Source organism: Myxocyprinus asiaticus, chromosome 20 (assembly GCF_019703515.2).
Source record: "Myxocyprinus asiaticus isolate MX2 ecotype Aquarium Trade chromosome 20, UBuf_Myxa_2, whole genome shotgun sequence".
Taxonomy (NCBI): domain Eukaryota; kingdom Metazoa; phylum Chordata; class Actinopteri; order Cypriniformes; family Catostomidae; genus Myxocyprinus; species Myxocyprinus asiaticus.
This window is the reverse complement of record NC_059363.1, coordinates 9,318,790-9,343,572: the sequence shown is the minus strand read 5'-3', so window position 1 is coordinate 9,343,572 and position 24,783 is coordinate 9,318,790. Positions and strand designations below refer to the sequence as shown.

At 40.1% G+C, this 24,783-nt stretch overlaps 1 protein-coding gene across 4 annotated transcripts in view; it reads left to right on the top strand.

Moving 5' to 3' along the window:
- Nucleotides 1-2,588: 2,588 nt before the first annotated feature.
- LOC127411183 (protein FAM184A-like) overlaps nt 2,589-24,783 on the top strand; it is a 40,988-nt gene continuing 18,793 nt past the window's right edge. The window contains exons 1-9 of one of the 4 annotated variants that reach the window (XM_051646570.1): nt 2,589-3,020; nt 4,707-5,561; nt 6,625-6,760; nt 7,110-7,291; nt 7,760-7,945; nt 14,917-15,039; nt 15,517-15,678; nt 16,102-16,223; nt 17,559-17,709. In XM_051646570.1, the coding sequence (XP_051502530.1) occupies nt 2,826-3,020; nt 4,707-5,561; nt 6,625-6,760; nt 7,110-7,291; nt 7,760-7,945; nt 14,917-15,039; nt 15,517-15,678; nt 16,102-16,223; nt 17,559-17,709 (2,112 nt within the window). In that variant the 5' untranslated portion in view covers nt 2,589-2,825. The remainder of the gene's footprint in view (nt 3,021-4,706; nt 5,562-6,624; nt 6,761-7,109; nt 7,292-7,759; nt 7,946-14,916; nt 15,040-15,516; nt 15,679-16,101; nt 16,224-17,558; nt 17,710-24,783) is intronic. The other 3 variants (XM_051646567.1, XM_051646568.1, XM_051646569.1) reach the window with 3 other exon arrangements.

Sequence of the window (24,783 nt, the reverse complement as noted above, 5' to 3'; positions counted from 1 at the left end):
TTGAGAGACACACCTAATTTATGTTCCAATATGCTATTCTGCAGTAAAATGATGTGTGAAATAAATGACTAAATGAGAGGAAGTAGAAGGAGAAGAAACCAGCAGACTTGCAGATTGTATCATTTTTCTTCTGATAACTGGTTTCCTGTTACTTGGTGAGTCTGTGTGAATTTACACTTTGGCAGATGAAATAGGTGGCATATTAATGTCCGCTTTGAGGCCCAATTTTTTTTGTACAGTAGCCTATAGGTGCATATTCGCGATTGACTTTAGTGTGTTGCTTAAAGGAATATTCTGGGTTCAATACAAGTTAAGCTCAGTTGACAGTGTTTGTGGCATAATATTGATTAACACAAGAATTTATTTTGACTCGTTCCTCCATTTCTTTAAAAAAAAAAAAAAGCAAAAATCTGTGTTAAAGTGAGGCACTTACAATGGAAGTGAATGGGGGCCAATTTTTTAACATTAAAATACTCACTGTTTCAAAAGTATAGCCACAAGTCATAAAGGATATATGTGTGTAAACATGATTTTAGTGTGATAAAATCACTTACTAACCTTTTCTGTGTAAAGTTACAGCCAGTTTTACTACTTTGTTACCATGATGATGTAATGTCAACAAACCCTAAACCCCTAAAATGACTGTAAAAATTATGATTTAAACAACTTTACAGCTCAAATAATACACAAGTTTTAACAGAAGAATTAATGTAAGAGCTTTCATAAAATTATAAGCTTTTTTTGTGTTTAAACCCTCCAAAAATTGGCCACATTCACTTTCATTGTCCCCATTTACTTCCATTGTAAGTGCCTCACTGTAAGCTCGATTTTTGCTTCTTCTTTTTTTTTAAGAAAAGGAGGGATGAGTCTAAATGAATTTTTGTGGTAATCAACATTATGCCACAAATGCTGTCGAATGAGCTTAACTTGTATTGAACCCGGAACATTCCTTTAAAGCACAATGTTGACCTACTCCACACCCTTTAGGTAAATCTTTTGCAATATCTTGCAATCATTTATTTGATGGAGGAGGATATCATCAGCCGAAAAATCATACTTTTTTCCTGGTTGAAATAGGTAGAGGCAACTTATGTAAAACATATCACCCAAATACCAGTAGATGGCATTAACTTCCAAAAAACATCAGTAAATAAATAAAGGAGAGTCTAATAGTGAGTCATTGAATCATTGATTTAACTGATTCTTTATGTAATAAACTGACTCGTTTACGACCGAGCCAATATAAGTGAACGTGAACATTCACTCAAAAGAACAGTTCACAACACAGATTTATTGATGATATAATTACTCTCAAGTCCTCACCTCAACCCAAAATACATTCAGAATGTGTGCTGCTACTAGTGCCAGGCAGATTACTTCTGAATTTTAATCGGGTACTGATTACAAATTACATGACAAAAATTTCAATCAATAACGTAATCTCGCAGAGTACATTTTTGGGGTAATCTAATCCGATTACTTTTGGATTACTTCCAACCTTACTCTTTTATTTGATGTCAATTGCATTTCTTATGGAACAGATTCCCGGGGAGCGTAACACAAACGTGGTCATGCAATGTTGGCATTTTACAAACGCCATGCTTGTGTGGTAAGAGATCAGGCCAGTTACATTTGGGAATCAACGTTACAAAAAAAAACTGCCTCAAAGTTATCGCTAAAGCAAAAGTGCATTTTGAAGCTGAGTACAAAAGCAATTCACGAAACTAAAACTATTTTTATAGATGGATGGATGGATGGATGGATAGATAGATAGGATAGAGAGACTGAATGGGGTAAATTGTCACAATGGGCCCTGCCATTAAACAGTTTATAAGATTTTTTTTAGCTAAATTTAAGCAGCAAAACCATTATGAAACCAAAAATATTTAATGGAACAGCAAAAAAAAGTAAAAGGTAACATACAAAATATCAAATCATTGTTTTGGTCGACAAATGTTATACATTTATAACATTTAAAATTCATTAGATTTCAATAACTTGGAAGTAAAACAATCCTCCATGTCAAAATAGCCAACTTCCATGATATTGCAATGTCTGGAGTATTCGATATCGACATGCAATCCAACATAGTGACTGTAAATTATATAAACCAGACCAGTCCACTTCAATGGGTTGATGACTATATATTTTGTTGTTGATTTTCATTTGGTGCGCAGTTTTTAGGCCCTGAGATCAACTGTTTATTCGCTCGTGACGGGCGATACAGCCCTTTAAAAGCGAAAAATCTATTCAGAATGTGCACCATTGAATCTCTATTTTTTATCGTGCTCACAAAAATTAGCACTTGACTACCAATACTGTTGAAATGAGCAAATGTATTATATGCCTCTTTGTATTGTGTCTAATGCCATTTCAAGTAATGCTATTCTTTGTTTTGGAGATAATTCATAGGCTTCTTTTTATTAATACAGGAAAAATATTTGAAGCAGAAATCTTGCTTGAAACAGAAAGCGGTGAGTGAGGTAACCGATGCTCTGACGTCATAATTTACAACTCACTCTCTCTGCATCTGTCAGTGTGATGATGCTCCAGTGTTACATCGTAGCGTTAAGTCATGCGTTTCCCGCCATTGATTATTTGACTAAAATAGACGAATAGGAAGCCTTTGCACGTTTGTCACGTTTCGAGAAGGATGTGAAAAATCTGCTAAACGGTGCTCTGAAATGCAGTGGTCCACTTGTGTATATAGAGGATTAGCATGATGGGTTTATATGAATTCAAATGGATGACAGGTGTATTGATAGCGCAGGAACATTCTTAACCCTACTTGCAAGGAATATTTTTTTTCGTGACAGTACGTGAAGATGGCGACGGGGACAGGTTGGCAGCAGCCGTACAACGGTGCTCCGGGCAACAATCCCCTTGCAGCCGCTGCCTCTGGATCAGCGACCAGTCCATCCAACACATCCAGTCATTTACTGTACGATTCTGCCCTGACCATGGAATACAGTCAAGATCTGCACCTGAAGATGAGTAAAAAAATAGCACAACTCACTAAGGTTGGTACTGTATGTGCACACTGGATGTTGGTGATTATTTCAGATTGAGATTTTTTTTATTTTCAGATTGCCATAGTGTATAGGCTATCTCAACTTTAATATGAACAAACTGTAACCAGGAATGTGCGTAGTCTTTAATCCTTACCCCCCAAAAAGAGGATGCCCTACATATTGCAGTTTTGCACCGCAGCTAAAAATCTGCTTATAATCCCAGACACAATTTGCAAACTGCGTTTAATCTATGATTAGTTTCTAAAAAAATAAAAATAAACATCTCTTACATAACGAGTCTTGCATGCTTTAATGCAGATGATCAGTCTATGTTACCACAACACAGAATGTATTAATTGTGCATATGCCAGTTTGCCAAATTAGTTGGTACCTCTGATATCATTTGATTATGCAACTTCTTCCAAACATGAGCCTTTCTTTCTTCCTTTGCATCCAGATTTAAGGATTTCCTTTTGTTATTTAAAAAAAAATTTTTTTTTTGTTTTGTTATTTGTATGTTTAATTCTTATTTAGTACAATTTCTTCAGTATAGTATGTTTCAGAAAACTAAAAAATGTTATGAGTAATTAAGACAATTAAGTATATTGATTTAGAATTTATCATTTGTATATTTAAATCACATTTTGTTTTTTTATTTATTTATATTTTGTATAGAATTTTGGGAATAGAGATTTATTACTGTATGAGAAATGAAGACAATTCAGGAAATTTATTTGGAATTTATCATTTCTATATTTAATTAACCTTTTTAATTTATTTCTTCATGTAGTCTGCTGAGAAGTGAGCTTTACTATGAGAATCGAATAAAATTCAGGAAATTAATAGGGAGTTTGCGCTCTGCAGAACTACAATAGGATGTCTTTCAATATGTTAATAACATGGGGTGAGACAGAAAGGAATCAATTAAAGATGAAAAGGAGAACAGCAGCAAGTGAAGGCTGCTTGCTTTGATGTGGAACTATTAAGCATAGGGTAAGAGAGTCATGATTGCTTGGCTGAGAAAAATGTTTGAACCTGTGTGACTTCACAAGTACATTGTTAAAACAGAAGCTAACCTTCTAAATGGCCAGTTTGATCCTTTAATCGATTCTTGCCTTCCAGTATGATGTGTTCAAACATGTCTTCTACATTCATAACAACTGATAGTTTTCTGAAATGAATTTATGAAAAATGACGTCACACCAGGACATTTCTGTGCAGTAACTGTATAAAACCTTAAGGTGACGGTTTATGCATGACTTAACTGAAAAAATGTATGTTTTCCCAGTGTTGTTTATGCACTCAGATAATGAATGGCACATTTTTGTTGTACTTCATTCATAATCCTGCTCTGCAAGAAATACCATGATCTTAACTAGTATCTTTGTCTTGTTTTCCTGTAAAAATATCTAAACACACTTAAAACAAAGAAAAATTTACCTAAATACTTAAACTGCATAAGATATTGAGGCTTGTCAGAGAATGTATACTGAATCAAGTGTATTTTGTCTTGTGGTCCTGCGTCAGTGTGCCTTTTTTATTCTTTTGTTTCTGTTTCTTTTCTTCCCTCATTCTATTTGGGGTTTCTTTTGGGTTTTTATATTTGTCTTTTTTGTTTACTCGATTTTTTTTAAAGGCATCATAGAAAAACTGTATTCACTATATTCTTCTTATTATTAACCATTTTTCTCATAGGTCATTTATGCTCTCAACACAAAAAATGACGAACATGAAGACGCCATCCAGTCTCTAAAAGAGGCCCACGATGAGGAGGTGCAGCACATCTTGACAGAGACATGGGAGAAGATCCTCCACTACAAAAGCAAGATCGGCGACAAGGCCGACCTGAAACGGCGCCTGCAGTCCCTGGAGGAGTCCGTGGAGCTGCACGAACACATGAAACGTCAAGCGCTGGCCGAGTTCGAGATGTACCGCCAGCGCATGGAAGACACGCAGTTGTGCACGGAGGCCCAGCACACTCAACGCGTGGTCTCCATGTCCCGAGAAGTGGAGGATATGCGGCATGAGTTTGAAGAGAAGCTACGTTCCTTTAGCCAGGTTCAGGCCCAGTTTGAGCAGGAGAAACGACGGGCGCTGGAGGAGCTGAAATCGGCCCATCGCCTGGAAGTGCAGGAGCTGCTGGAGAGCCAGCAGAACCAGAGTGCGTCTTCCAGCCTGGAGCAGGAGAAGCTAGCTGAGCTCCATCGTACAGAGCTGGAATCGCTCATGGAGCGGGTTGAGGAGTTGACACAGGACAAGGTCAGGCTGGTTGAGGAATATGAGGCGAAGTTGAGCAAAGCTCAAGGTTTCTATGAACGTGAGTTGGAAGCCATGAGGCGTACACAACAGCTCACCACAGAGAACTTGCTGGCCTGGAAGAGGACAGAGGTGGACCTAAGGAAGGAGTTTCAGCTGCAGGAAGCGGCACTTCAGAGGACATTGTGTAAACTCCGTGCTGATTTACACAGAGCTCAGGAGGAAGCGCGAGAGAGCAGGGACAAGACCAACAGACTGCAGGCATCTCTCAACAACGCAGAGGTCAGCATCAAGGTGAGGATTTTGGCATTTTTAGTAAACTAAATGAAAAAAGGGGCAATGGAGGATCATTTAAAATGTGTTAATTAAAATGTATGGAAGGAAAACAACTAAATAATATTTAAGGAATTGTTCACCCAAAGAAAAAGTAATTCTGTATTTATTTACTCACCTCCATGTTGTTGTAAACCCGTATGCTGTTGTTTTTCCATGGAACATGAAAGAAGATATTTTAATTAATTTAATTTAATGAAGATTTTTAATAGTTCATAGCAGGGGCAGAAATGATTTTTTCCATTAAGAGTTAATATTTGTCCTCTAGTTTTTATTTACAGGGGCATGTTATACTTTTAAAGTGCAATTTTAAAATGTTATTGCCTGTAATACCTGAATGTAATCAATCAATTAACATCAATTCTCAATATGAATAACTAGATTGAGAATTTATTACCTCTAGCTCTTACCCATAAATTCAGTCAACATCAACTTGTACTTAATACAATAACATGTTTAATATTGGCTAAATAGAGGAATTCAGTATGGGCGCCATATTGAATGTCACTTTTCAGTGGCATTTTTGCTGTTATCCCCCTTCTGACCCTGGTTCATAGTGACCATGGGCTGTCAAGCTCCAAAAAGGACAAAAAAGCACAACAAAAGAATCATAATTTTTTATATATATAAAACTTGCGTGCTATATTTTAAGTCTTCCGAAGCCTTTCAATAGCTTTGTATGTAATCATTACGGGGCCTCAAATAGGATTTCGTTAGGGCCCCCCATATGCTCAGAAACAGCCCTGGTGCCTATGATGCAGGTTAAATGTCTAACATCAGTTGGTTCTTGAGTGTCTTGTAACCAAACATCATGAGGTCAAATCTACACTTAAAGGTAAAGATCTACGAGAAGATTCTTTACAAAAAATATGTGTGTGCGCCATGGAAAAAAACAGCGTAAAGCATTTTAAGAACATGAGGGGTGAGTAAATAATGACAGAATTGTCATTTTTGGATGAACTATTTCTTTAAGGAGTTGAGATGGTTTAAAGATGTAATTTGAAGGGTTTTCCCCCCTTGACAGGAGTTACATAAGCAGCTGGAAGAGGCCATTCAGGATGGAGAGATCTGGGTGATGCAGCTTAAGGATACAGAGTATGAGCTGGAGGGAAGCAGAGATCGAGTTCAGCATCAGGCAAATGAAATCCTTCACAAAGCCAGTGAGAATAATGTGATGGCTAAATTACTTTTTTTTTTTTTCTTCTTATATTTTCTGCTATGTGACAGTGAATCACTCAGGCTCCAATGGGGAAGTTTCAGCTCAGTTTCTGTTTAATAATTTATATTTTAATAAAACTTTTACAAAATGTTTTAGATGGAGCTAAGCTTATTGGCCTGATTTGATTTTTCTTATTGGCTTTATTGACCTGATTTTCCACATGGAATGAATTCTGCTTCCTTTTGATGATTGACTTAACGATGCCTGCCAATAACATATTATTTAATTTTGGGAGAAGTGTTAATCTAACAGTCCTTCTTGGACAAAAATGACCTGCTATTCTTCTACAGGTCAGATAGGCTCACTTCAAGCAACCCAAATGAGCCATGAGGCCACCATCAGGGACTTGGGCTCTGAGCAGAACCGACTAAAGGAGAAGATCCTACAGTTAGAGGAAGAAAGAGAGAGACTTCAGAAACAGATTCAAACACTGGAAGAACAGCAGCACCAGAAAATCCTCAACCTGGAGAAGGTATGTCACTCTTCAAGGTTTAATCTGTCTCTTTAAATGTCCTTAAAGAAGAAGTGTGAAGTAATTTCTGCACCACTAGTGTCACCAAACATGGCCCATGTTGTTTTGTTGGGCTGGTCAGGATGCTCAAACAACAAGCAATGTTTTGAATGTGCCACCAAATCAACCAACAGATGTCTCTCTAATAGTTGACTCTGCATATAAAGATGGGATAGGAGAAAGCGTATTAACATCCCCAAAAAATTACATGCATAACCTTTAAAAACATTGTTGAGCTATATAGCTTCCACTATATGATCATACAAACCAGAGACCATATGCAAGATACAGGCATTTGTCTCAGAGTGTTGCAACACAGCATTATGAATTACAAACCTGTCACTGCTGATTGGAAACAATTACTGTGTTCTACAAAACAAGATGTTGAGACATAACAAAGGGGTAAATGAAGATGTGCTCTTTTGGCAGTCGCTTCGTGAGGAAAAACAGAACTACGAGATGGAGCTGGTGCGGGTCAGAGCCAAATACGAGGGGGAAATGGCTTGCCTGAAAGAAAGCCAGACAGAGGCCTTAGAGGAACTTAAGGAGAAACACAGAGTCCAACAAGAGAGCGCACATAATTCCGCAGAGAGAGAGAAGAACCAGTTACTTAATGTAAGTAAGGATTTGATGCTAAAAAAATATATATATATTTCATCCAAATATGAAAATGTTGTCTTTATTTACTCACCCTCATGTCATTCCAAACTGGTATGCTGTTATTTTTTCTGTGGGCCACAAAAGGAGAAAACAAAGATATGGTATGTCTTCAGAAGACTTCAAATATAGGGTCCTATTTAAAGAGTGCTAGCGCTAAGTCATACGCTCAAAATCAATGGGCATGGCCATGAAGTTTTGGTATTTTTGTGCAAGCATGCGTTAAGTCTATGCACAAGTGGGTTTGGCAAAATTGCGTGCACAAAGCGCTAATGGGCTGGGTCAAGTGCAATTTAATTTGGAGGTTCTTTTTCGGTTATTGCATCTGCATCCTTTTTTATAGCCATTCCCTGTCAAGCACCAGCAATAAACAAAGACAGCACATTTATAAGAAGTTGGTAGTGTAAATGGACTGTAGGCAATGTATTAGTGGTAGCTCAGCGGTTAAGGCTCTGGGTTACTGATCAGAAGGTCGGGGGTTCAAGCCCCAGCACTGCCAAGATGCCACTGTTGGGCCCTTGAGCAAGGCCCTTGACCCTATCTGCTCCAGGGGCGCCGTATCATGGCTGACTCTGCACTCTGACCCCAGCCTAGCTGGGATATGTGAAAAAGAAGAATTTCACCGTATATGTGCAAATGTATAATGTGTGATAAATAAAGAAAATTATATAATTAATTATTATAAATTATTAGAAGAATGGAAATTGATTTACATTCTTTTGTGCATTAACTGCATCCTTGTTGAATGTCAGGCATATTTCTATGACGGTGACACACTCCTTTTATATGCATGGAAAATGTGATTCTCGTCAGGATTTGGATGTAGGCTCCCTTAAATTATAGAGAAAATAATATTAATAAATTAATATTAAATTAAATAAATTAATCAGTTTCATCAACTGACACACAAATCATGGCTAGTATTAACAGTGATTGTATTGGCACTTCACTTCTACCGGTCGATTTTGATTTTTGAAAAGTTTAATTAATTGTTGAAACATGAGAAAATTAAAACAAAAATATTTCTAAACAAAATGAAAATATAATAATTTAATACTTTTTTAAAGAGCCCATATTATGCTAATTTACAGGTTCATAATTTTATTTTGGGGTCTACTAGAATAGGTTTGCATGCTTTAATGTTCAAAAAACACATAATTTTTCTCATACTGTACATTGCTGCAGCACCTCTTCCTGAAATGCTCTGTCTAAGCTCCTGTCTCTTTAAGCTTTCTGAAAAGCCCAGTCTGTTGTGATTGGTCAACTGCTTAGAGTGTGTGTCAGAAATGTAAAGGCCCTTACCATAACCGAGTTTCAGCTCCCAAGTCTTCCTGAGCAGTGCATTCCTGAGGCTGGCATTATGCAAATGTGTTACATACAGTGATATAGCTATGTCACGGAAGTAATGGCTGGACTGCAAACCAGATGTTTCAGTCCGTTCAGGAGCAGTGTTTTCTGTGGGAGAGAGTAACTCCCTTTGGCATGGACTTTGTGCTTTGTAATTTTATCAGTCAAAATCAAAATCAAATCCCTTTATTGTAACTCAACCATATACACAAGTGCAACAGTGGATGAAAGTCTTGGGTGTGGTTCCAAGCAATATAGCAGTATGACAATTACAATAAACATCTGATTTACACATAACACATTTTACACATCTGTTACACAACACAATATACAATATACACCTAATAATACAGTATACACAAAATAAGAAGACAGTATAAAATAAAAAAATAATAAAAATAATAATAGTAATATACAATATACAGGATACACAAAATAAGAAGACTGTATCCAATAAAAATACACTGTACCCCCCCCCCACCATGTAATCAGTGGAAATAAATATGAAGTGTTGTGTTGACATTCAGCTGTCGGTTGATAGTCAGCCACCAGTGTGTATAAAAGTCGCCAAGAGAAGTATAAAATGTGAGTTCAGTCTGAGGCTGTGCAGTGTTGATATATGTATTGTGATCAATCAAGAGTTCAAAAGTCTGATTGCTTGGGGGAAGAAGCTGTCATGAAGTCGGCTGGTGCGGGTCCTGATGCTGCGATACCGCCTGCATGATGGTAGCAGTGAGAGCAGCACATGGCTCGGGTGGCTGGAGTCTCTGATGATCCTCCAAACTTTTTTCACACACCGCCTGGTATATATGTCCTGGAGGGAGGGAAGCTCACCTCCGATGATGTGTCTGGCAGTTCGCACTACCCTTTCCAAGGCTTTGCAGTTGAAGGTGGTGCTGTTGCCATACCAGGCGGTGATGCAGCCAGTCAGGATGCTCTCTACAGTGCAGGTGTAGAACCGTGTGAGGATGTGGTGGTTCATTCCAAACTTCCTCAGCCGTCTCAGGAAGAAGAGGCTCTGGTGAGCCTTCTTCAAAACGGCCTCAGTGTGGACGGACCATGTGAGTTCCTCAGTGATGTGGACACCGAGGAACTTGAAGCTGCTGACTCTTTCCACCAGTGCTCCATTGATGGTGATGGGGCTGTGTTCTCTGTCTTTTCTCCTGAAGTCCACCACAAGCTCCTTGGCCTTACTGACGTTGAGGGAGAGGTTGTGCTCCTGACACCAGCATGTCAGAGTGTGCATCTCCTCTCTGTAGGCTGTTTCATCATTGTCAGTGATCAGACCTACCACCGTCGTATCATCAGCAAACTTAATGATGGCATTGGAGCTATGTGTTGCCACACAGTCATGGGTGTACAGGGAATACAGGAGTGGGCTGAGAACACAGCCCTGCAGGGCTCCAGTGTTGAGGGTCAGTGATGAGGAGATGTTGCTGCCCATTCTAACCACCTGGTGTCTGCTTGACAGGAAGTACAGGATCCAGCTGTGCAGCGAGCAGTTTAAGCCCAGAGCCCGGAGTTTCTCATCAAGCTTGGAGGGCACTATGGTGTTGAATGCTGAGCTGTAGTCTATAAACAGCATTCTCACATATGTGTTCCTTTTTTCAGGTGGGAGAGAGAGCAGTATGTAGTGTAAGTGCAATGGTATTCATGTGTGGAACAGTTGTTGCGATATGCAAACTGCAATGGTTCCAGTGAGGCAGGCAGCACAGAGCAGATGTAATCTCTGATTAGTCTCTCAAAGTATTTGCTGATGATGGGGGTCAGAGCAACAGGACGCCAAATATTTAAGCAAGTGATTTTGGATTGCTTTGGTACGGGCACAATGGTGGACATTTTATAGCATGTGGGGACCACAGACAAGGAGAGGGAAAGGTTGAAAATGTCTGTAAAAACACCAGCCAGTTGGTTCGCGCACGCTCTGATGACGCGGTCCGGAATACCGTCTGGACCCACGCCTTTACGGATATTCACCCGTTGGAAGGATCGGGTTACATCCACTACAGAGATGGAGAGTGAACTAACCTCTGTAGCTTCGGCCGCGAGAGCTCTCTCCACGAGGGCAGTGTTATTTCCCACGAAACGAGCATAAAAGTATTTAGCTCATCTGGGAGAGAGGCAGCGGTGTTCACGGCGGAGTTTTTATTTTTTACAGAACTTTTACATGCACAAACAGCTATATTAAACACTAAAGGAAAGGTAAAATCCCAAAAAGCATAATAGGGCCTCTTTAAGAAATAAAAACAATTATTCGTAAAATAATTGGAATAATAATTCCAAATCCAAACATTTTACCCGATTCAACTTTTTCCACCGGCAATGACTTTAAAATCACTTTATGACAACAGGTGGAAAAATACCAATACAAATTATATCATAAATGCAATTGTAAATATAAACATAATAATAATAATAATTGAAAAATAAACCATGACCTCTAGAAAGAATTGGGTGAAACACCAATTGCAGTGTTGCCAGATCTCGCAACAGAAACAAGCAACCTGGTCTGGAAAAACAAGCCCAAAATTAACCACTTGCCTCACCAAAATAAGCGAAAATAAGCAATTAATGTTTTATGTGTGTGTGGTAGATTTATCAGCATAGAAATCATAGGCATACAGTTAATTAACAGTAAAGTATCATTAATTACAGATCTGCTTCTCGATCAAAACCTGACAGCATCAAATCTGTATTAATGCATCATATCTAACAATAATTCAGTGAATACTTTTTACCTCTAATAATGTTTTCCTATATCTGGATAAGCTGTGCATGTATATGTAGTAATTATATATAATTGTTAAAAAGGTCTTCATTCACAGAATGCTTCATCCACAATATATGATTAGGCTTAGAAATGTGTTGCACCAGTTAGAGGATTTTACCGATACCGATAACTAAATTGGGCAGTACCTGCCGATAACCAATTAATCAACTGATAGTTTTTAAAATTGATACTGAATGAAATAATAACACTCAAAGTAAAATAGTGCTGAACTTTATTACAAAAATAAACAGTACTGACTGAACCATGAAAATCTATTGTACTTTAAATGAAATAAATATATAAATATTAATATATAGGAACTAATATTTGCATTTTAAATCAGCTGATTTTTAAATTGACGTTGTTTCCTTAATCCACAAGAGGGTGCAATAAAAACATAAACCATTCAGCACCATTATGTTATTGCATAGAACATTCCTATCCTGGCTGTTAAAAAAGAGCATTTCATTTTCAACTAATGTGCATAAAATAAATAAATAAAAAGATTTAGACGATCCATATTCTCAAATCTTAAGTCAAAAGTAAAATGAGGGGGGAAAACGCTTCAATAGACAGTTCACATGGTTTTACACTTGCACTGATTCCTACTACTCCAGACTCAAGCTTCATAATAACAGCGAAACACCACATTGTTTTTTATTCAGTAGAGCTGTATGTAGAGTAGCAATATTCACAGATAGCAGTGGTATTCGGCTGAACTCGGTGGTGAAGCGGCTCAGAATATGAGCCAAGGCCAGGGGCTGTTCAAACAGACGGAACACAACAGACTGGAACCGAACGCAAGGATCTCGAGACACAAATTTCCAAGTTGAACATCTTTCCTGACAAAGTATTTAAACAACTCATTGCTTAATCTGAGAAATGTTTATAAAAGAGCAAGATGCAATGGCCAAAGACCTCCACCAACTGTAAGGGGCTGTTCACACCGAATGCTTTTGCAACCATCCATATGTTTTTCTATGTAAACATGCGCTAGACAAACGTCTTTGTTTCTCTTTGTTTTTGTTTATTCAGCGTCTCATGCAGGAGAGCTGTTTTTCAGATTATGTGTCTAATTAAAAAGAACTTTAAAGCATATTGAGATACCTGTTTTCTGTTAAACTGCATTTGTTGCGATGTGTCTAGCCTTTTTTAGCGCAAGTATGTGATCGATCTGAAGTTATCGTATTACAGTGAGGATAAAAAAAAAAATTTGAAATCAGATGCGTTTCTGATTTGTTTATACATTTCTCTCGGCTGCATGAAGATATTAATTTGCTTTCTCATGTCACTAGCTTTAAATATCTGGCTAATGAATGCATAAATGTGACCAGCTGGATAGAAACTAATGTAAATAGATGGTAATAGATGGTAACAATCGTGACATTTAAACAATTAGGTAGGACTTGCATGTACTTTTGTCTCATTGTTCTAACCTCTTGAGGTTTAATGTTAGTGTACTCTCAGCATTGTTGGCAAACACACTGCTGTTCTCTACTAATGCAGCATCTAGTCAACAAATAAATTACTTTATAATGATATGACAACATGTACTGTAGTGTACTGTATACATACCTTTTCTTTGTTGATGTTTTAAATCCGCATCTGAAGTGTTCCGCAGAGTGTAGTCTCACGTGCCAAAACAAACACCACAAGGCATCAGTGAAGTGATTGTTTTTATTTCGCCTCTAGAGGCCGCTCTCATACTGTATAACGACAGCGGACCCTTCCTAGCTGCTCCAGCACCGGACGCAACGGGGAAAAACTATCGCCGTGGATTTTTGCTGAAAACCGATAGTTCCAGAAATCTGTTATTGGTGCCGATTAATCGGCAAAACTGATATATATCGGTCAACCTCTACCACCAGTTTCCATTTTTTCAGGCAACATGAAGTAGTGTAGTTCCAAAAATGTACTGTGATAAACCCTTTGGTCTTTAGTTTCATGAAAAAATGATTGGAACAAAATTAACCGGATATAACCAGTTACCAGCTTTTTAAAAAACTGTAGTAAAAATGTAGTTTGTTTTCGGTTTTGTTCCTTGAATCGTTTTTAGTCCCTGAAAAAAGAGTGTATGAAATGTCATTGTAAGAAAAAGAAAACAGTGTACAGGTTTGGATTGGAATGGCATCAGGGTGAGTAAATATTGACAGACTTCACATTTTTGGGTGAACTACCCCTTTAAACCTTGAGCATCTGTTTAAATGAAATCAGATCTATTCTGAGCTTTATACTCCTTTGCTTTATTCTCAGTTTGCATTTGGTATACTTGCCCTTGTGTTTTATTGCTTTTTGTCATTGTTTATGTTCATTTTAAAAATAAAATGCAACATCTCTCAAGATTAAGTAAGCTAGCTAGGGATCCCACGAGGATTGCAGACAAATTAAAAATGTGAAAATGTATTCATATTAGACAAGATTGTTTTATTAACACTGTTTCCAAATCATCTATTCAAACCCTGAGAGCTATGCTAAATTGCATTTACTGCTCCTGGTTGAGTGGTGTGATTATGCAACAGCCGTTTCTTATTGCAATGATGACAAAGTGACAGTGAGATTCCCCATTTTTGTAGCTCCAAAAAAATAGTTCTCAATCATGACAAATATCAACTAATCTTCTTGTCATCTTATAGCAATAATGTCACTTTATGTATTGAAAAAGTGGCTGTGCTCAACAAAGCTTTTGGTTCTCTGTAATTAAATCGAAAAAGACTCCATCTGTCAGTAACAGATTATCCTACTGTCTGGCTCTTATTTGAATACCCTTCATTGGCTCTTCTAATATTTTCTTTTCATTTTCTTTCTTACCCAGGAGATGAGACAGCAGTTTGAGATACGCCGTCTGTCATTGGAAGAACAGAGAAACCACCTGCAACAGCAATTGGAGACTATACGAGAGGAACTGACTACCAAGCTCAATATGGCCAACCAAGAGGTTTCGATTAGCAAAGTATTGTATTGACATAGTCAGCAGAGTTGGAGTCTTGATCTCAAGACCTCTCAAGAGCACATTAACATCTGGGTCTCGGCTTATGGTCTCAAATAAGACCGAAGTCTATATCCAGTGTTATTAAGATAACAATTACTGTGCCTTAATCAGTAGTCGGCTCAATATCTTCACCATTACAGAGAATTAAAGCTCCAGATTTTCAGAGCAGTTCTCGGCAAGAATAAGCTTCAAAGTGGACCCAATTTTATGCCAGAAGTCAAACTTGTGGCTCTGGAAGACTAGGTCTGCTCTGGATCTTTACTTTGTGGGATCTAGTCTGGGTGTGGGTCTTAGTGAATCTGGAACTGTGTGGATCTGGTTCTTGGAAGGTCTAGTTTTGACACCAATTCTGATAGATGGATTTCTTGACAAGCATTATTTGTTAGAGTTTGTGGATTTTACTCTCTTTTTGGCTTCTTTTAGGTGGCTCATTTGAAGGATCTGGTGAAGGAGAGTGAAGAAAATCTGGATAACGCTGAGAGCCATATCTCCTGTCTTAAAGAGAGCCAGGAAAAGCTTCTCATGGAGTTGGATGCAACCAGGGCTAGAGTGAGAGAGACAAGCAACCTGCTCACAGATGTACAAGTATGCTCCACATTTTGGCTCAATTTATCATTTATAACTTGCATTTTGAGTTAATCTCTCATTCTAATTGAAAATAGAAGCAGCATTTACAAGATATTGATATCAAATGTTATTGAAGCAGCTTGTAGGAGCGTGAAAACCACTGACACTTAGCAAGCACTTAGAAAGATATAAGCTCGGCAATCACTGCAGTAGGAAACGTATAATAGAGCGTGGCTGAGATGCTAAAAGAAAAATTAAGCCTCATTCAAATTTCAATGCACCCAAAACAGCCACTTTTGTTCTGCACTAAAGCCTGCAAAGTGCAGAAAGAGCTAGTGTGTTTCTCAAGATCTTGTTTGTGTTATCAGCTCTACAGCAAACTGTGCATCCCTCTTTGCTTTTCCCATGATGAATCATTATCCACACTTCAAACGTTCACAGGAGGAGATAGAGACCCAGAAACAGCAGCACGAAGCCAGGGTCATCTCCATCAAAACGGAGGAGAAACAGAAAATGGACAAAATCACAGAGGAGCTGGACCTCAAGTGGACAGATGCTCTAAGGTGCTGCATGCAGCATATGAGTCATGCATTACTGTAAACAGTGCTACAGTTGGAGTGAGATTTGACGGTGCACCAGTGTTGGGGAAGCTACTTTAAAATAACTCATAATGCAAAATAGATAAACTTCAGTCAAGCTACTTTTAAAACCCTTTGCCACACTACAATCTACAAACAAAGAGTAGTGTTTACTACATTTAAGCTTCTTAAGAGGCAATGTTTTTTTTACATACAGTATATAACTGTCTGATGATACACTTTATAATTTAATCAGAGACATTTTTTGTCTGGTAGCAAAACAATGAGGATTTTTTAATAAATGAACACTCTCTATTAGAGTGTCAGCATTAAACTTGAACTGGTACATTTACTCTCAATACTAAATTAGTGTAGAATAAAGCAGCTTTTTTCTCATGTATGTATGTACATCATTTTAATCAAAAACTATTTTAGTTATCTATTTCCATTTAAAAGTTAAGCAATTAGCAAAAAATGTAATTTCTGTCATCATTCACTTACCCTCATGTTGTTACAAACCCATATAACTTTCTTTCCTTCGTAGAACAGAAAAGGAGAGGTTATGCAGAATGACACCCTCAGTCACCATTCACTTTCATTGCATCTTTTTTCCATACACTGAGACTGAACATTCTGCAGTGGTGGCTCAGCGGTTAAGGGCTCTGGGTTACTGACCAGAAGGTTGGGGTTCAAGCCCCAGTACTGCCAAGATGCCACTGTTGGGCCCTTGAGCAAGGCCCTTGACCCTATCTGCTCCAGGGGTGCTGTATCATGGCTGACCCTGTGCTCTGACCCTAGCTTAGTTGGGATATGTGGAAAAAAAAGAAATTCCCTGTATATATGCAAAAATGTATATAATGTTTGACAAAATAAAGACTTCTTCTAAGTAGTGCTGCTACTTTTAGTCAGTTACTCCTCAACACTGATGTCACGCAGTGCATTAAATTGAATAAACAGTGACTGTACTCAGCGTTTGCAATTTTGAGTGTGCATACTGTAAATCAAATGTGAAATGTTCTAAAATAGGAGCAGTCTGTCATGTATCAAAGCCTGTGACAAATCCTCTTACCCAGGCATACATTTGGATTAAAATATGCTAATTACAAAAGTAAGAGGTTAACATCCAATCTGCACAGTGGCACAACAGCTCACAGTATACAGTCGGATGAGTTGAAGGTTAAAGAGACACCTGTGCAGCTCTTATTAACATTTTATTTTCTCAATTTCACAGTCACATCCACACTGTTTAAGTAAGGTGTCCTTTCTCACCTTGTCAGTTTCTCTCTTTCTGCCTCTTTCTCTTTGCAAATGCCTTTCCAGAGCTGAGCTGAAAGGTTTGCGGGAAGAGCTGATGGCCGAGTATCAGGAAGAGAAGCAGGAAGCCTTGACGCAACTTTCCCAGCAGAGAGACCTTGAGATGATGGCAGCCAGAGAAAGCTGGCAGAGAAAGGTCGAGGACCTCCTGGAACAGGTAACTAAATGTGGCTTTTTTGTCAACCAGTTGTCCTCATTTAAAGAGACCATATTTTTGACTTTTGGTGCCTTTTTTTTTTTTTTTTTATAAGCCTTTTTTTGGTGCCTTTTATAAGTCCACCTAAAGTTCATGTTAGACAAGTTGTTAGAAAAGGTTTAATGTACCAAAATAAAGTCTAAAGGCCCCGGTATAGTTCATACGAAATGGGTTTGATGTCGTTTAGAACATAATCTGGCCAAAAAGAAATTATTTTTGAGTTCATTTCAGTGGTTCGTAACAGCTCGCCAGGGCAAAATTTTGGGAAAACTTCTGACCGACTGCTAACCTTCGTACTGTCATTGGTCTGCATCATCGGTAGGTTTGACCTGGAGCTCCACCTACCTGGAGTCCGTCAGCTAATTCTGTTACGTTCTTCAGCCAGTCAAAATCAGTAAACAAGAACACACCGATTGTTCACGTAAAGACATTTTACAAGAACGTTTTATGCAATTTTTTGTTTAATTAGTCTACAAAGGAAATCAAATAGAGGTCGACCAGTATATCGGTTTTGCCCATTTATCGGCACCGATAACAGATTTCTGGAATGTCTCGGTTACTGTTGTAACCTCCGTTCCCTGATGGAGGGAACGAGACGTTGTGTCGATGTAGTGACACTAGGGGTCGCCCTTGGGAGCCCCAATCACCTCTAGTCTTTGAGAAAAGGCCAAAGAAAATTGGCGATTTGCATGCCACTCCCCCGGACATATGGGTATAAAAGGAGCTGGCTCGCAACCACTCATTCAGGTATTGTGCTGAGGAGCCAAGACAAGGTCCTGGCCATTTCAGCGGATAGTACCTCGTTGTGGCAAGAGGGACACAACGTCTCGTTCCCTCCATCAGGGAACAGAGGTTACAACAGTAACTGAGACATTCCCCTTCTGTCACTCACTCGACGTTGTGTCGATGTAGTGACACTAGGGGTCCCTATAGAAAAATGCCACAACAGCTGGACCGTGTTACGTGAACTGCCGATGCAGGCGCAAGCAAGCTTCTGCGTGCTTAATAGCAGGTGCATCAGTCCGCACATAACCTCCCCCAACGCCCCACAAGATGTCATGTAGTTCCCCACATCCCAGAGGGGGGTAAGCGACATAACTAGCGTGGGAGCAGGCCGCACCAGCCGTGGCCTTTTCTCTCTTTGTTTTCTCTCCACAGAGTATTAGGTTCGGCTGGGGACATCTAACACTATTACACGTGCCGGGGAAGGTGTTCTTTTCCTTTCCTGTTCTTTCAAGGGGAAAAGACCCCGCGGAGACCAAATCCTGCCTGGAGGGGAGGTAACATGTGGCAATATGTCACGTGGTCTCACCAGCCACACATGGAAGAGGCGTGATGGTAGGCCCTGCCTGGAAGGGGAGGAGCTCTACAAACACAGCAACTGGGGGCAGAGAGGGCTCTGCCCAAGGGAGATGCAGGTCTGCCGACAGGGAGACCGTACCGCGGAAAATACATCACAGGGGGTTACCGGAGTAACCGGCACCTGTGGAACACCTATCCCAGTACAGGGCATATTAGTACCCATAGTGGGTCCGGCTGACTCGAGTCTGAAGCCAGTGCTGAAGTGGTCTCATATGCATCAACCCGAGCCAGGTGATTGAGAACCAGGTCCCTGTGTGCGCACTGCAACTCTCGAGAGTGCGCTAGAATCAGCCAGTCGTTGAGGTAGTTGAGTATGCGGATGCCCACTTCCCTTAACTGGGCAAGAGCTGCCTATGCGACCTTTGTGAAGACGCGAGGGAACAGGGACAGGCCGAAGGGGAGGACCTTGTACTGATACCCCGGCCGTCAAAAGCAAACCGTAGGAAGGGTATGTGGTGAAGTAAAACCGAGACATGAAAGTACGCATCCTTCAGGTCTACCGCCGCGAACCAATCTTGATGCCGGACGCACGCCAAAATGTGCTTCTGCATCAGCATCTTGAACGGGAGTCTGTGTAAGGCCCGGTTCAAAACTCGCAGGTCCAAGATTGACCGCAACCCACCGCCTTTCTTTGGCACAATGAAGTAAGGGCTGTAGAACCCTTTCCTCATCTCGGCTGGAAGGACAGGCTCTATCGTGCCCTTGCGCAGAAGGGTCACGATCTTCGCGCGCAGGGTGGCAGCGTTCTCGCCCTGCACCGAGGTGGCGAACTGAATCGCGTAACTGAGTCGGATGGTCCTGGCCAGCCACTGTGACAGGTTGGAAAGCGCTAATCATGCGTACAAGCTCCGGGTGAGGAGCACTAAGGGGACAATTGCATCTAACGTACCTCTGGGTGGGCCTCGCAGCGGGGGGGGAGCCACGTCAAGGAGCCTTGCTTCATCTCGAACTCGTGGCTGCACTGAGGGGGCCCTCGAAGCACTTACCTTGCTCCATGTACCCGGCGTCGAGGGGGTCGGCGACGGGGGAGGAGGAACTTTTTGCCCGTCCTCATAACTCGTCATAACCGCCTGGCTGTGGGTGTGAGTGTGGTGCGGTTGGGCGCGCGAAGGCGGGGGTCCCGCGTTCACAATGTCCAAGTCGCAGGTGCTCAGTGTCCGGTCGCCGTAATAACAGTGGTCGTAAACACCGACCGTATGACCCAAGGAGTGAGGAAACTGCTCTTTTTTTGAAAATGTAAGTACCACGGCCCTTTTGGGGTGCGGCGAACACAAAACAAAAGGGAACACAAGATTTACCTCCCGGCTCTCCACCGGGGGACGGAGTGGTCTGGATACCAGCTCCATGGTAGCAGCGGACATCTCCCTCCCTGGGTCATCCATCTCAAGGGCGCTTAGGAGCCTGGGGCCGAGAACTGGGCTCGGGCTGTGGCGGAGCCGCCTGGGCGAGCAGACGGGGTACAGGATCTTGAGCCGCGCCGGGGCAAGATGTGCTGTATTGCCTCAGTCTGTCTCTTCGCCACCGAGAACTGCTGGGCAAAGTCCTCGACGGTGTCGCCGAATAGGCCGATCTGGGAGATGGGAGTGTTGAGAAAGCGAGCTTTGTCGGCATCCCTCATCTTGACCAGATTCAGCCACAGGTGAGCGCCACCACCAAGGCGCCTCGAACCCAGGAACCAATCATCTAGCCGCGAGGGCTCAGGTGAGGGTGGAGGGTTCAAGTCCAACCCGATACTCGCGGCAGCCCGGGCAAGCATGGCGGTCAGCTTTGCATCGGACTCAGACTGGGCGGGCACACCCGAAGGTGGCAGCCCAGTCGAGTCCTCGGCATCCGACATCACCAGCGCGCTCTCCGATGCAGCGATCGAGGACAAATCCTGCTCACAAGCCCAGAAGGAGACGTTAAGCTGGCCGTGAGGCGAGCTGGTCTCACCTCGGAACTTGACGGGGGCAAATGAGCTTGCTGGGGAACGGGAGGTCCGCGGGGATTTACCCAGCGAGGCCGCACCCGTTTGAGTCCCCAAATCGCCTCCAGCACCAGCTGGGCCGGCCTCATACCCGTAGGTAGAAGGCCCAGCGTGGGGGCGGCTGGAGTGGCTTTCCCTCCGAGGAAGGAAAGCCGCAACCGCAATGTTGCCATGGTCATGTTCTCGCAATGAGAACACGAACCATCCACAAACGCTGCCTCAGTGTGAGCGCGGCCCAGATGCATACGCCCGTGGCCATCAGAGGCGGAGGCGGTTTGTTTTGACACGTGAGACTACACTCTGCATGGAGCAGAACAGTTCAGATGTGGATTTAAAACATCAGCAACGAAAAGGTATGTATACAGTGCACTACAGTACATGTTGTCATATCATTATAAAGTAATTAATTTGTTGACTAGATGCTGCATTAGTAGAGAACAGCAGTGTGTTTGCTGACAAGGCTGAGAGGACACAAACATTAAAGCTAACCTCAAGGGATTAGAACCATGTGACAAAAATACATGCAAGTCCTACCCAAATGTTTAAATGTCATGATTGTTACCATCTATGACCATCTATTTGCATTGGTTTATATCCAGCTGGTCACGTTTATGCATTCGTTAGCCAGCTAAGTTGCATATTTAAAGCTAGTGACATGAGAAAGCAAATGAATATCTTCATTTCAATTCAGTTTCTTTATCCTCACTGTAATACAATGACTTCAGATCACATTCTTGCACTAAAAAATGCTAGACACAGTGCAACAGAAAACCGGTATCTCAATATGCTTTTAAAGTTCTTTTTAATTAGACACATCATCTAAAAAACAGCTCTCCTGCATGAGACGCGGACTAAACAAAAACAAAGGGAAACAAAGATGTTCATCTAGTGCGTGTTTACATAGAAAAACAAATGGATGTTTGCAAAAGCATTCGGTGTGAACAGCCCCTTACAGTTGGTGGAGGTCTTTGGCCATTGTGTCTTGCTCTCTTATAAGCGTTTCTCAGATTAAGCAATGACTTGTTTAAATACATTGTCAGGAAAGATGTTCAACTTGGAAATGTGTGTCTCGAGATCCTCGCGTTCGGTTCCAGTCTGTTGTGTTCTGTCTGTTTGAACAGCCCCTGGCCTTGGCTCATAGTCTAAGCTGCTTCACCACCCAGTTCAGCCAAATACCACTTCTATCTGTGAATATTGCGACTCTACATACAACTGTACTGAATAAAAAATAATGTGGTATTTCGCTGTTATTATGAAGCTGGAGTCTTTTTTGTGTTTGGCACCATTCGGAGTAAATTCTAGAGACTGTTGTGCTTGAAAATCCCAGGAGATCAGCAGTCACAGAAATACTCAAACCAGCCCATTTGGCACCAACAATCAGATACGGGTCAGGAGCTTCAGTTAATGTTCACATCAACCACCAGAATGGGGCAAAGATTTGATCTTAGTGATTTGAACCATGCCATGATTGTTGGTACCAGATGGGCTGGTTTGAGTATTTCTGTAACTGCTGATCTCCTGGGATTGTCACACACAACAGTCTCTAGAATTTACTCCGAATGGTGCCAAAAACAAAAAAACATCCAGTGAGTGGCAGTTCTGCAGATGGAAATGTCTTGTTGATGAGAGAGGTCAACAGAGAATGGCCAGACTAGTTCAAACTGACAAAGTCTACAGTAACTCAGATAACCGCTCTGTACAATTGTGGTGAGAAGAATAGCATGCGGGTTGGCGCTGTTTTGGTGGCACGAGGGGGACTTACACAATATTAGGCAGATGGTTTTAATGTTGTGGCTGATCGGTGTATATTGGGACCTTAAAGTTTAACATGACCATTTACAATACTCTCTCTGGCTACTCTTTTTGCTACCATACTTTTAAAGGATTTATTTTTTTGGTTAAATACAAGTTAATTTTTATCGACAGCATCTGTTAAAAGAAAAGAAAAGATAGAAAATAATTTAAACTTAGATTCAGTCCTTCAGTTTGTAAAAACAAACCAGAATTGTGTATTGGTAGCAAAACAAAATGTTGTATAAACAAACAAAAGTTGTGAATAGGTAGCAAATCAAAAGTTTGTAAAAAAAAAAGTGACAAAACAAATATAGCAAAATAAAAGTGAATAAAACAAAACAAAAATGTAACAAAAACTTTATAAAAACTAATAAAAAACAAAACAAAACAAAAATGTAACAACAAAAGTTTATAAACAAAAAAGTAACAAAACAAAAGTTTGTAAAAACAAAACAAAAATGTGACAAAAATGTAATAAATGTAATGAAAACAAAAAAGGACTAAAGCAAAAATTGAACAATAAAAGTTTATAAAGCTAAAAAATGTTACAAAGCAAAAATGTAGCAAAACCAAAGTTTATAAAACATAGCAAACATGTGACAAAATAAAAACAAATGTAACAAAACAAAAGGTGATAAAAACAAAAATAAAATTACAAAACAAGTTAATAAAAACTAACTTAAAGTGTAAAAACTAAAAAGTGTAACAAAACAAAACAAAAATTGCTTAAAATGAAATAAAAATCACAGTATATCTTCCGTATGTAAATGTTATATGTTATGATTGGCTAACCTCAGTGTATCTGCATAGCTGTTTACACTGGAAATGGTAATTAGAGTGAGCCAAGTTGCTGAATACTGATACAGTGTATGAATGCTGATGTGCTCATGGTTGTGACATCAACACTGTGACAAAATTAAATACATTATTTTGGTGAACTGGTGAGGAAACATTGCATTGTCAGTGTTTATCTACATAGATTCTTATTTCACATGAAATGCCTTCAATCATTTGTCCCCTTGAATTAAATAAGTTGAAACTGCATAACTGCATTTGAACTGAGATTTGTTTGATAAGGAGTCTGCTGGCTGTAAATCTATCTAAACTACAAATTAAGGCTCAGTTTCTTATTTGATCTGGGGTGCTGTAGCCGAAGATGGATAACTGTCAACAACTCGTAATTCATCAGTCATTTAACGATTTATCTGAAGTGATGTTCAATTTTGAGCTCTGATGTTTTCCTGTCTTTTGAAACTGATTGAAAATGTCAGACACCTTTTTTCTGGATTGAACAGATCTCTCTGCTGTACATCCTCATTTCCCATTTTTGACTCTCTCTTTAAAGTGACATTCAGCCTCCTGCAGTCTGTCTCTCTGTCGTTCTCAAGAGTCACATCACTGGCCATGGTTTATTGTCATGTCAGAGGCCTCCGAAAGCTGCAGAGTCAGACGTCTATCAAAATCTTTGATGTTCTCTAACTTTCTTTAGAGCTTGCTCAGGTCAATGCCCTTGATCTTATATAAAGCTAGGAATGCACATTTGTTCGTCACCGTCTCGGACAAAAATGTGTAATTGTATGCATCGGTCTGATTAGGCCAATATTAGGAAGTTTTTCTATGCCATGTTTCCAAGTACTAAACAGTTCTGCATCTTTTCTAATATACATTTAAATATTTCAATACCTATCAACAATTGTTTTGATAATCAGCAAAATAGTAACAAAATAATAATTACTGGCTATTGGTATCTTCAACAATGTTCAGATACTGTAGGTGCATCCCAATGGCAAACATTGGGATTTTTTTATTTTTTTATTAATAATACATTTCATATAGAATGATTCAGTTTGAGCAGTATAGATGTTACAGTTTGGTTTTGCAATCAACTCCTGCATGGTCCATCAACCCCAAAT